At 40.2% G+C, this 13,015-nt stretch overlaps 1 protein-coding gene across 1 annotated transcript in view; it reads left to right on the plus strand.

The window, feature by feature from the left end:
- Window positions 1-5,246: 5,246 nt before the first annotated feature.
- The window catches only part of adgb (androglobin), a 261,632-nt gene continuing 253,863 nt past the window's right edge, over window positions 5,247-13,015 (plus strand). The window contains exons 1-3 of the mRNA XM_043696854.1: window positions 5,247-5,423; window positions 6,864-6,979; window positions 9,860-10,103. Coding sequence (XP_043552789.1) covers window positions 5,247-5,423; window positions 6,864-6,979; window positions 9,860-10,103 — 537 coding nt within the window. The remainder of the gene's footprint in view (window positions 5,424-6,863; window positions 6,980-9,859; window positions 10,104-13,015) is intronic.

The following is a 13,015-nucleotide window of genomic DNA, read 5'->3' on the forward strand; positions in this document are numbered from 1 at the left end:
TCTCTGTTTGTTCATTTTTCCAAGATGCACTCTGATATTCAGAGATACTTGAATTCAAACAGCAATGGCAGTAACTGTGCAGATTCACTGATGTGTCAGACAGCAGTGTCAGTTTCTTTCTCTGACCATTTGGTCTCTGCCTTTATTTCTATGCCACCTTTTTAAAGTGCCGTTGTTGTGATCTTTTTTCCCTCAAAGTTCCAAAACAATGCAACTGCTCATAAAACAGTAATTGCTGCTCCTGGAATTCAAGGAAATCACCTCCAACACCTAAAATACCTCAAAAAGGGAGCAACTCTTACAGCCACAACTTTTTTCTGTCCTCCATCTTGGATTACCCAGAATCCTGTAATGTTCCATAATTCTCTTTATTTGGGAACTATTTGTTTAAATAGGAAAATTGTATATATCACTCCAATATTTAAAGAAGCTGACAAAACAAAACCAGGGAATTAAAGGCTTAGCATCTGTTGTGGTGAAATTACTGGTTCCTGTAAATAAGATGGGGTAACTCTACCTTTGAAAATCTTTGGATATTCACAGAGAGGCTGCAAGGGTTTGTAAACAGTAGTCACAATGGCATCTGCAGTCTTTACGGTCTCCTAGTCATGCTAATGAACCTTTTTATAAAGATATTTCTTAACATATTTGTTCAGAACTTGTTTAGATTAGTTAGGAAGCCATATATTTAAATCTGCAAATGACAAAAAGAGAGAAACATAGGCAGTGATTGAAGGCATAACATTGGTACAAAGAGTCACATTATTAGATGGGCAAAACTATGGCAAATAGATTTCGAATATAGACACATGAGAAGCTTTCTACTTTGGAAGTGAGAGGAATAAAACAAGGTAATGTCTAAATAATGAAATGCTCGAAGTAGTGGAGGTCCAAAAAAATCATTTCAACCTCCCTCCCATTCTGCCTCCCCAGCTTCTACACTGGTCCCCTCGCTTCTGTTCTGCTTCCTGCCTCGTTTTCCCTGTTTTTCCCCTTTCCTTCTTCACCTTTCCTCTGCTGTTCCCCTACTCATCCCCAGCCTTGCCATTCCCTAACCCTTTTCTCCTCTTCTGTCTTTTTTTCTACCCCTCTCCCTGTCCATTCTTCCCCTTCTCCTTCCTCCCCACTTTCTTCCATCCTTCCTATTTCCATTGCTTCCAGCTTACTTCCCTCCTTCCTGCTTTTTGTACTTCCCCCACTCTCGCAATCCCTGTTACCTTCCTCTGCCAGAAGGATACGCGATGATTGCAAAGAATAACACATACCCAGGACCCAACATTATCTATAAAGTCCCTCAACCCAACATGTTCTGCATATAAATAATGGGAGTTGGAATATTTATGAAAGAAAACATTTTTAAAAAAGTAGTTGAGATGGTGTGCAATGACTAAAACAGTCTACACCAGATAAGGAAATGGCAGTAAATCAAATATGGTTCAGCTTGACATTATCAGGTTGCACAGATGGACTGTGCGTTTCCTGACAATAATTCAGAAATGATATCTTATAAAAATAATAAATTCTTAATTTTTTTATTCATCTTGTCTTAATGTAGAAAGTTTTAATAGGTCAGTAGATAATTGCTTCATTTTCAGTCAACTGGAAGAACATCCGCTGCCGTCTTTATTTGTGTCAAGGGAATACTGAAAATAACTGAACTAGTTTCCATGGCATGAAACATTTCTTTAATGGTGTCAAAATCGTTCTTCAAAGCACAGGTCTTCAAAGCACAGTGTTCAGATAAATAACAGAAATTGACTTAATCATGTTTTTGTGAGGAATGCCAAAATGAATTTATGGTAGAAGAACTTATATTTTGTATGGGGATTGTATGGATTTTCTTTAGAAAAGCACGGGTTTCTATGGTATTCTCCAGTAAGAAATCATTTACAGAGTACATATGAAATCTAAATTCCCCTTGGCATAACTTTCAGTGTTTTATGTACTCCAGCCCTTTGTTTCACATTCTATGTGTGATTTACCATGGGTGTTCTCTTGTCTGTCCTGATTCTCTTCCACAGTCTTTTGTAGAGCCTAGGTTAACAAAGCAGCATAAATTTCAGAAGGTATCAATTAGCACCCCCACCTCAGTGCCCTGATTTCTTACTATCCTAGGGGCGGAAATAGGAGATTTCTGCTACCCGCAATCCCACTAAGCTGAGGTTTAGCTTATGGTGAACACAACGGTCTTCTAAAATATCATGTACCATGAATGTTGTGAAAAGGGTGAAACATCCTTTGAGTGCTATTCCTTGGATATTGCAGGCAAGAAATATTCCTCAGGTAACATGTTTCAAGTAGATAGACATAGAAGAAGGGTCATTGCATTCAGTTTCTTAGTCTCAAATATTTTAGGCACCCACAGTCTTTTGAGGGAGCGAGTTGCATATTTCCACTAACATTTCTGTCTTTAAATATGACCAAGCTCTGGTTTTGATATTGCCTTCTATTTCTGCATTACTCTGCTAATTAACAATGTTTTTAAAATCCTTAATTAGATCACCTTTATAGTCCCTAGTCTCTTCCCATGAAGGAAATAATTCAGTTTGTCTTTCTCAGATTCATGTCCCTTTTGTAATGATGTGATTCCAAAGGTGTAACTTGTAAATTCTGATATGCAACTCTTTATTCCTTCAACCAAATCATTGATGTATACAGTGAAGAGCTGAGGCACTCAGTACAGATCCTTGGGAAGATGACTTGTCACATTCCCCAACACATCTGAGCCAATGATCAACCCCATCACCAGGTTATCTCTAGTTCTATTTGCACTCATTTTCACTAATAATTTGTGTAGCTCAGGAGCAGAGAATGGCAGATACCCCCAGCTCAAGGAGGACAGCCAAGTCCCTTGGAGTACGAACATTTCCTAGTACTTCACCATTCAAAAAAATTCTCCTTTTGTAGTTTCCATACAAAGTGGATAACTTCACCCTATGGTACATGATTTCCCATCTGCCATATTCTTGCCCACTCACCCAATCTTTCTATATCCTGCTATAGCCGCTTTGCCTTCTCCACACTGCATACTGAGCCAATAAACTTTATATCATCAGCAAACCTTGATATGTTGCATACAGTCTCACCATCTAAGTTATTAATATCGATTGTAAATAACTGAGGTCCAGGTAATGATCCATATAGTGCCTGCTCGTCACAGCCTGGCAGCACAGAGATGCCCTATTTATCCTTCTGTTTTCTATCTAATTAATTCTCAATCTTTGTAAAGAACATATCTTCTTCCATGAGTCAAAATTGTGTGCAATGATCTCTTGTGTGAAAAAGATAAAGGAGGACTTGCAGTTATGTGGTCACTTTCTTGACCATTGGAAGTCCTAAAATGCTTTATAGTCAATGAAATACTTTAAAGTGTAGTGATTGTTGTAATTTAGAAAACATTGCAGCCAAATTGTGCACAGCAAACAATAGTGATCATGTAATCTATTTTTGTAATGTTGATTGAGAAATAAATATTGGCCAGGACACCTGGAGTAACTGCTATTCTTCAAAATAATGCCATAGAATCTTTTACATGTGCTTGAGTGTGCAATTGGAGCTTTAGCTTAAAGACACATCTGAAAGGCAGCACCACAGTGATGCATTCCTTCTACACCACACTGGACTGTCAGCTTGATTTCAGAGTCATGGCTGGTATACATAAGAACTAGGAGCAGGAGTAGGCCTTCTCCGCCATTCAATAAGATCATGGCTGATCTTTTTTGTGGCCTCAGCTCCATTTATCTGTCCTCTCACCATAATCCTTAATTCCTTTATTGTTCAAAAGAAATCTATCTTAGTCTTAAAAACATTTACTGAATTAGCATCAATTACTTCACTGAGCAGGGAATTCCATAGATTCACAACCCTCTGGGTGAAGAAGTTCCTTGTCAATTCAGTCCTAAATCTGCTCCCCCTAATTTTGAGGCTATGCCTTCTTGTCCTAGTTTCACCTGCCAGTGGAAACATTCTCTCTACGTCTATGTTATCTATTCCCCTCATAATTTTATATATTTCTCTAAGATCCGTCCTCATTCTTCTAAATTACAATGAATATAATGCCAGTCAACTCAGTTTCTCCTCATAAGCCAAGCTTCTTAACTCCGGAGGAGAAAGTGAGGTCTGCAGATGCTGGAGATCAGAGATGGAAATGTGTTGCTGGAAAAGCAGCAGGTCAGGCAGCATCTAGGGAACAGGAGAATCGACGTTTAGGGCATTAGCCCTTCTTCAGCCCTTCTTAACTCCGGAATCAACCTAATGAACCTCCTCTCTAACCCCTCTAGTGCCAGTACATCCTTTCTCAAGTAATGAGATCAAAACTGCACGAAGGACTCCAGGTGTGGTCTCACCGGCACCCTATACAGCTACAACATAACTTCCCTGCTTTTAAACTCAATCCCTTTAGCAATGAAGGACAAAATTCCATTTGCTTTCCAAATTACCTGTTGTACCTGCAGACCAATCTTCTGTAATTCATGCCCAAGGACACCCAAGTTGCTCTGCACATTGAAGTAACAGTCCTTTTTACTGTTATTCTTACTAAAGTGGATGTCTTCACATTTATTAACATTGTATTCCATCTGCCAGACCTTTGCCCATTCACTTAAAGTGTCTAAGTTCCTCTGCAAAGTTTCACCGTCCTCTGCGCATTTTGCTTTGCTACCAGTGTCATCTGTAAACTTTGACAAATGACACATTGTCCCCAACTCCAAATTGTGTTTGTAAATTCTGAATAATTGTGATCCCTACCCTGATCCCTGAGGCACACCACTATTTACTGATTGCCAGCCAGAACAGCACTCATTTATCCCCACTCTTTGCTTCTTGTTAGTCAACCAATCCTCTATCCATGCTAATACTTTACCCATAATGCCATACATCTTTATACGTAGCACAAAATCTTATTAAACACTTTTTGAAAATTCAAATATACTACAAACAATGATACCTCCTTGTCTATGTGACAATAAAGGCTATTCTAGACAATGTTGAGTCTCCTGCTCCTCAGATGCTGCTGGTCTGTTGTGCTTTTCCAGCACCATACTCTCGATTCTGATCTCCAGCATTTGCAGTTCTCACTTCCTCCTTGGTTCAAACGTGGACATGAATTTCAGAAGTGAGGTGAGAGTGAGCGCCCTCAACATCAAGGCCACATTTAACTGAATATGGCACCAAGAAGCCCTAGTAAAACTGAAGTTAATGGGAATTAGGGGGACAAGTTGGTTGGAGTCAATGCGGGACTAAGGAAAATGGTTGTGGTCATTGGAAGTCAATCATCTCGGTTCCGAGGCATCACTACAAGTGTTCTTCAGGTCACTGTCCTTGGCCCAACCGACTTAGCTGCTTTCAGTGACCTCCTCTTCAACATGAAGTCAGAAATGGGGATGTTCACTGATGATTACACAGTGTTTAACATTCCTCAGACTGTATGTTCAAATGCAACAAGAATTGTATAATATCCAGTTTGTGGGCTGACAGTGGCCAATAACATTCAGTCCACACAATATCTCCAAATGGCGAGAAATATAATAATTGCCTCTTGACATTCAACAACACTACCATTGTTGAATCTCTCACTGTCAATGTCCAAGGGGTTTGCTTTGATCAGAAACTAAACTGGACAAGCTATATAAATAGTATAAGAGTAGGTCAGGAACTAGGAATCTTGTAGAGGATGACTTGCCTCCTGGCTCCCAAAGCCTGTCTACAATCACAAGTCAGAAATGTGATGGAACTTTCTGCTCTTGCTTGTATGAGTGCACTTCCAGCAATACTCAAGAAGCTTAAAATAATACAAAGAAGCTCACTTGATAGACATCCACAAATGTGCAGCATTGACTCACAGCAGCAGCACTGTGTCCCATCCATAAGTCATATTGCAGAAATTCATCAAGGATCCTCAGACAATAACTTCTAACAGTCAACCCCTAAATTCTAGAAGGCCAAGGGCAGCAGATACATGGGAACACTACAATCGGCAAACTCCCTTTCAAGACATTCACCAGAGTCACTTGGAAATATACAATAGTTCTCGAACTGTCCTTGGGTCAAAATCCTGGAACTCTCTCCCTAAAAGCAGTTGTGGAATAATTACACCATTGTACTGTAATGGTTCAAGGTGGCAGCTCATCATCACCTTCTCGAGAATGGTCAACACATACTGCCAGTAAGTGATGCCCGCATTCCATGAATGCATATTTAAAAACATATAATAACTGTGTCCATTTCTGATATTCAGAAGTATAATTACAGAACCTGAAAACATTAAATGAGAAAGACTGTTTACCTTACTAATTATTATCAGTAATAGTTTCGTAAGCAGAGGAAGAGAGTGATAGTATCAAACCAGTCAGAAGTGAGGTCAGGAATAACCTCCTGTGCAGAGCTTGTGCCACAGATCCATCTCGGGTTATTTTGAATCAAAATATGAGTGCATTTCCAGCATCTTTTTCACATTTACCAGCCTCAGGTCAAGGAAATGAATTTCCTTGAGGCACTTTGCCACTGTACAAGTATGATAGATCACAGCAAGAGATATTTAACAAGTGTAAAATATTTCAAGTTTGGTGTTCTCCCATTTGGTAACTGGTTTTAATGAAAATAAAGAGCAAGTCCTAGTTCTGTCAAGAAAAATAACCTAGATGGTGCAAGGCATTTTGAGTTTGTAATACATGGCATGAAATACAACCACAAATTTGTGTAATGAGTACAGTATCTGAGGGAATGCAGATGGTTGGGAGGATGTATGTGGGTAGAGGTGATTGTATTAATTGGTATGTGCATGAGTAGATAATTACAATTAACTCTTATATTTATGCAGAAAATGAGTGATTATTTTAAGCTGTTTTGTTCCCTTTACATGACAGCTTGTCAACTGCCCCAAGTATCAATGGGGCAGTGTCACCAGTTTCTGTGGTGACTTGTACCTGATTCATCAAATTATTGCTGTTTGTGTAGCTGTACAACTGCAGACTGAATTACTGTGAGAATTTTGCTCATGATATTTTGAGCTATGCAGAGAGGATAACACAATTGGAGTTTTAAGTGGTGTAAGGTATTTATGTATTAATATAACTTAAGGATCAAATACCTAAAAGGATAATTTTATTCTCAGTCGGAGGTCAATGCACATGGATCATATATGCATAAGAGTTGGAAACCCTGATAAATTTTAACTGTCAAGTTTTTAATTATTCCTTTTGATCAACAGCTCATCTATTTCAGCAACACCTTACATTTATGTAACTGCTTTAATGTTATAAAACATCTCATGGCACTTCACAGAAGCAAAACCAGGTTAAAATTGACATTGAGTTCCATACAACCTGAGCAAGAGTGACTAAAACCTCAGCCAAAGAGTTGGCTTCAAGGTGCATCTTATCGGTGGAGAGGAAGAGACATAAGGGGATTTTCTAATTTAGGGCCTATTTGGCAGAAAGCACACTCGCCATGGTGGGGTGAGATGAGCAAGAGGTCAGAATCAAAGAGCCAGAGGAATCCTGGCTGGCTGTCTGTAGGATTGTGAACATTTGAATCAAAGATTGCAAGTATATTGTGTCTTGCACAATCTCAGGATGTCCCAACATGTTCTAAAATGAAGTTCTTTTGATATGTATTCACTGTTAGAATGTTAATTAATGCTTAGCAAGCTTCCAAAAACAGCAGTGTGATAATGCCCGGTGATCTGCTTTATGATGTTTGCAGAAAGAGTTTCTCGCTTTCTCGAAATGGTTCTACAGGATCTTTTCCATCCACCTGAAAGTAAACACAAGATGGTTGCAGCTACTAATAGATAAGGAGCAGAGGCTCACACCAAGGAAGTTGACTGAGGATTGGTGGAAAGGTTTATCCTTCTTGTTCACCTGTCACAGTATCCCTGAGTGCCATCAGATTGGAATCTCCTAAGGGTCCCAGTTTGAAGATGGGACTCAATCTGATACTGTTATGAATAAACCCACTCAGGAACAATCTACTCTCCTTTGTTTCATAATGTTTTGAAGACATTTGTAACTTAGACCATAAAAGATAGGACCAGAATTAGGCCATTCGACCCAAGGAGTCTGCTCTGCTGTTCGATCATGATCGATATGTTTCTCAATCCCAATCTCCTCCCTTCTCCCTGCAACCCTTGATCCTCTTACCAATTAAGAATCTGTCTATTTCTGTCTTAAGTACATCCAAACTCTTGAACTCCACAACCCTCTGTGGCAATGAGTCCTACCTTTTGACTGAAGAAATTCCTCCTTATCTCAGTTCTTAAAGGTCATCTCTTCACTCTGAGGCTGTGCCCTCAGTTCCTAGTCCCTCCTACTGGTGGAAACATCTTTGTTTCCACTTTATCCAGGCCTCTCAATATTCTCAAGTTTTATTCCGATCCCCTCCCATCATTCTAAACTCCATTAAGTACAGACCAAGAGTCCTTAACCACTCCTCATATGGCAAGGTCTTCATCCCCAGGATAATTCTTGTAAACCTCATTCAGACCCTTCCAAAGCCAGTGCATCCTTCCTCAGATACAGGGTCTAAAAATGCTCACAATACTGAAATAGGATCTGACCAGAGCCTTATACAGCCTCAGTAGTATATTTCTGCTCTTGTATTCTAGCCATTTTGAATGCTAAAATTGCATGTGCCTTCCTAATTGCCAATTGAACCTTATTGTTAACCTTAAGAGAAACATGAGCAAGGACTCCAAAGTCCCTTTGTGCTTCAGATTTCCAAAGCTTTCTTGTGTTTAGAAAATAGCCGATGCCTTTATTCTGTTGACCAAAGAGCATTACCTCACACTTTCACACATTGTATTCCATCTGCCACTTCTTTGCCCTTTCTCTCAGCCTGTCCACAACCTTATGCAGCCCCTCAACTTCTATTACCTGCCTTCCATCTATCTTTCTGTATTTTGCAAACTTAGCAACAATGTCCTCAGTTCCTTCATCCAGATCATTAATGTATAATTTGAATAGTTGTGATCCCAACTTGGATCCTAGCAGAACTTCACCCATCACCGGCTCCCATTCTGAAAAAGACCCCTTTATGCCCACTGTCTACTTTCTGCCAATCAGCCAATCCTGTATCTATGCCAGTACCTTACTCTTAGCACCAAGGCTCTTATATAGCAGCTTCCTGTGTGGCCCCTTGTCATAGGCCTTCTGGAAATCTAAATAGATCACATCCACTGGCTCTCATTTGTCTGACTTGCTCACTACCTCCTCAAAGGATTTTAACATTTGTCAGGCATGACGTCACCTTGATTAAGCTATGCTGACTCAGCCCTATTTTACCATTGCACTTCCAAGTATCGCCATCTAATCCTTAATAATATACTCTAAAATCGTACCAAAGACCAAGGTCAGGCTAACCAGCCTCTACTTTCCTGTCTTCTGCCTCCCTCTCTTCTTAAAAAGGGGTGTTAATATGCCATTTTCCAGCTAGGAAGGGAAGCGTAGTACACCAGAAATAATATAGAGGATTCAGTCCAAGGCAACCTTGTCATCACTGAACTAATGGTACATTTAATAGCTCAAAGACTTAGAATGCCTTATCATGTCTCAATTAATGGTTTCAACAACCTGTGAGATTTTGGCACTTGTGTTTATCTGGGCAGGTATCTCTACTGCAACTGATTTAAATTGCAGAAAGAAATAAGGAGAAGGACTCACAAATTACCTTCTCAAAACCTTGTTTGAACTGTCAACAGTTTTACATTTATAACACTTTATCTTACAACAAGCATAAAAAAATTGACTATTAAAATTCATACAGTGTTCTTTAAGAACCCAAGTAGTCCTTTATTTCATGAATGTTTATGTCGGCAGCATTTGTTCCTCTTCTTAATAACTGACTGTATTTATTGAGGTTGACTTTCCGGAAGTACTTGTGAAGTGGTGAGTTTAACGTCATCCATCTTGACCTGTGGTCATCTCTTCTTTTTCTTCAGTACTACTTCATTTGTTCTGAGCTGTGGAGGTACAGGAGGAATTACTGAATCCAGAAAAAGTCGATATCCACTCTGGCCGGAGTGGAATGAAGCGGATGTGAATGCTGAGAAATGGGACTTAGCCAAACCAATTAAAGAAAAGGACAAAGCTGTAAAAAGTCCAAGTCTGGTCAGTTAATCAATTACACCAGTATGTTTTGTTAAAAAAAAATCATGATCTTTTACTGATCTTTTAACATCTGACTCTTATTACAAGTGTTGTATACCCAGATACAGGTCATTAGTTATCCTTAGATATAGGTGATTTTGGCATGTCAGCAATTGAACATGTCCATTTTGAAACTTCTAATAGTCAACCCATTTATTGCTGCAGGCTTTTCCTTGATTCAAGACTGAAGCCTACTCAAGGTAGATCTTCAGCCATGGATCTTCATGTGCTCGAGCAAACTGATTTTCAACCCAGTGATCTTTGGGCATTTGGTGTCAATGGTGATGGGATCTGGAGTGCAGGATTTTCTCCCTTTTCATTCTTACTCTGCCACTGCTGTCCCTCATCATCAAGACATGACTCAAAGCATCTTGCAAATTGATGGATAAGTTTTTGCTATTTTGAATGATTGGTAACAAGCTCCACCCAGTCATTATCAATGTTGTCAGGCTTATAGGGGAGCTTCAGAATGCTATTGGAGCATTTTCTTTGTCTTCCTCTGAAATATTAACCATTTGAGAGTTGAATTAATACTGTCACCAAAGGGCAGTTGATCTTTGAGGTAAATAGCCACTGTCAGATAGATTGTAAATGATAAGGGGTTTTCACATAGCTTTGTTTGACCCCTGTGTAGATTTTGAAGGTATTGTTTTAGAGCTCCCAATCAAGACAGTTGCAGTGTTTTTATTATTTAGCAATTGCAGAATTGAGATGAAGTTTCTTGGACTTTTGGAACACAATCCACGGAACCTCATGTGAGTGAAATATTTAATCACTGAATCAAATACTTTGGTCTGGTCATTGAAGGTAGTCAAGAGTTCCTGTTATTGTTATCAGTCTTCTTGTCTGTCAAGAAAGACTGTGTTGGAGGCTTCTCTGGTGGGTTGAAAGCCATATTGTGTCTCTGGGATGACTTCCTGTGCCGCAGGATGTTTGTGTTGAGGAGATTGTGTGTTAAGGTTTTCTTTGTGATTGACAAGAGTTAAATACCTTGATGGTTACCACACAATGATTTATTTCCCTTCGTAAAGGTAATTATAATTGTTGCATTCCTGAAGTTGATGTGAGGAAGATCTTTATCCTTTCAAATCTGTAAGATGAGTGCATGAAGTCCTGATGTGAGCAAATGTCTATCATCTTTGAAGACTGTACCATTAGAGCCAAGACTTTGTTGTTTTTCATTGATTGATTGCTTGTTGCATGACCCCAATGACTTCTTACCAAAGGGAGTTGGATATAGCCTGGACAATATCAGCTGGCACTGTGAATCAACCAGGTTCATGGTTGTTGATTTTTTGGAAATGTTCTTCCTACCATTGTGAGGTGGTGTTCCCATCTTTAAGAAGCAAAACACAATTCTGTGAGTGAAAGGGATTTCATAGAGGTGAGCACTACTGCATCTCCCAGGTCACTCAAGCCCTACTTGGCAAAAGTTGGGTACAATCTGCAATTCCAAGCACAGGTCTCACAGGCACATAGGGCAGTGAGTTTCACTTCTGCAAGATATCCTCAGGGTCAGGGCATCAGTGATTGCTTCTACTTAGTTCAGTAATCCACCCACTGAGTGCCAGTAAAATTTTCTCATTGGTCAATTGATCTGCGACTGCACAAAAGAATTTCTTGCCTGTGTACATTAATTTTCATGCCGAGTGCCACCGGCTCATCATCCTCTGTCAATCCAGGCTGCCATAGCTGAAGCCCTCCCACCCTAAAAGAAAACACTGAATAATTTGTATGAGACTAGGGTTATCAGTTGAAGAAATGGCTACCCAGTCCTTTACAAGACCCAAGACCAGAGTTCCCCTGCTTGGACAAGTCAGGTGGTACCCTACAGCACACTCCTACACATCTCAGACATCATAGAGGCCTGCTGAACTCTCCATAGCATGGTGTAGACTTTAGGAAGGGTCCCCTTGTAAAATATGACAGTTCTTGCTCAGGTGTCTCTGCTTCTGGTGGTTGCCTTGGTGCTGCCAGGATCTGTCCATTCAACTTCATTTCAGAACCTCTGGGACACAAAGAAACAAAAACTAGCATGAAACTCCTAAATGCAGTTTTAATATGCTGCCAGATAGGATGAAGTGCTCTCAATCTGCCTACTTTTAAGACTGCAAAATCTATCCAATTTTTCCGTCCAGAATTCCCATCTTGGCAGGAGCAGGGTGAGGGGCTGGAAATTTCCATAGCTCCCTAATCCATGCAAATATCAAATGTGACACTTCTTCCCCATCAGCACCATTACCTTTTCTTCCAAAGATAAGAGATAAGGCACCCCTCGTCCCTATTACCAATGCTATTGGCTAATTGACGTATCAGCTCTGACATATTCTAAATATTGCATTGGCTCTGAGTCTTAACGGTAGACTGGCAGGAGGTTGGAAGAACACAGCAAGCCAGGCAGCATCAGGAGGTGGAGAAGTCGATGTTTGGAGGAGCAGTAGTTAACCTGAGCACAAGTTCCTCCATGTTCAGGAGCAACTTCCATCCTTGAGCTCCGCATATGGTGTGCCTACAGTGATTGAGTTCCTAGGGGCCTGGCTTAAGAGTCAGACATAGCATTCACTTCACTAGAAAAGTAAAGGAAATTGATCTTTTTCTGCTCTGACCCAAGTCCCTCCTCACCACATTTGTCTGCTAATGATCTCATCAACCTCTCGCCAGACAAGCTTGGGTGGGACGGTCACCTTCTCCGAGGTAAAAACAATGACTGCAGATGCTGGAAACCAGATTCTGGATCAGTGGTGCTGGAAGAGCACAGCAATTCAGGCAGCATCCGAGGACAGGCAAATTCGACGTTTCGGGCAAAAGCCCTTCATCAGGAATAAAGGCAGAGAGCCTGAAGCGTGGAGAGATAAGCTAGAGGAGGGGGGGGG

The sequence above is a fragment of the Chiloscyllium plagiosum genome, chromosome 9 (assembly GCF_004010195.1).
Source record: "Chiloscyllium plagiosum isolate BGI_BamShark_2017 chromosome 9, ASM401019v2, whole genome shotgun sequence".
In the NCBI taxonomy this organism is placed as follows: domain Eukaryota; kingdom Metazoa; phylum Chordata; class Chondrichthyes; order Orectolobiformes; family Hemiscylliidae; genus Chiloscyllium; species Chiloscyllium plagiosum.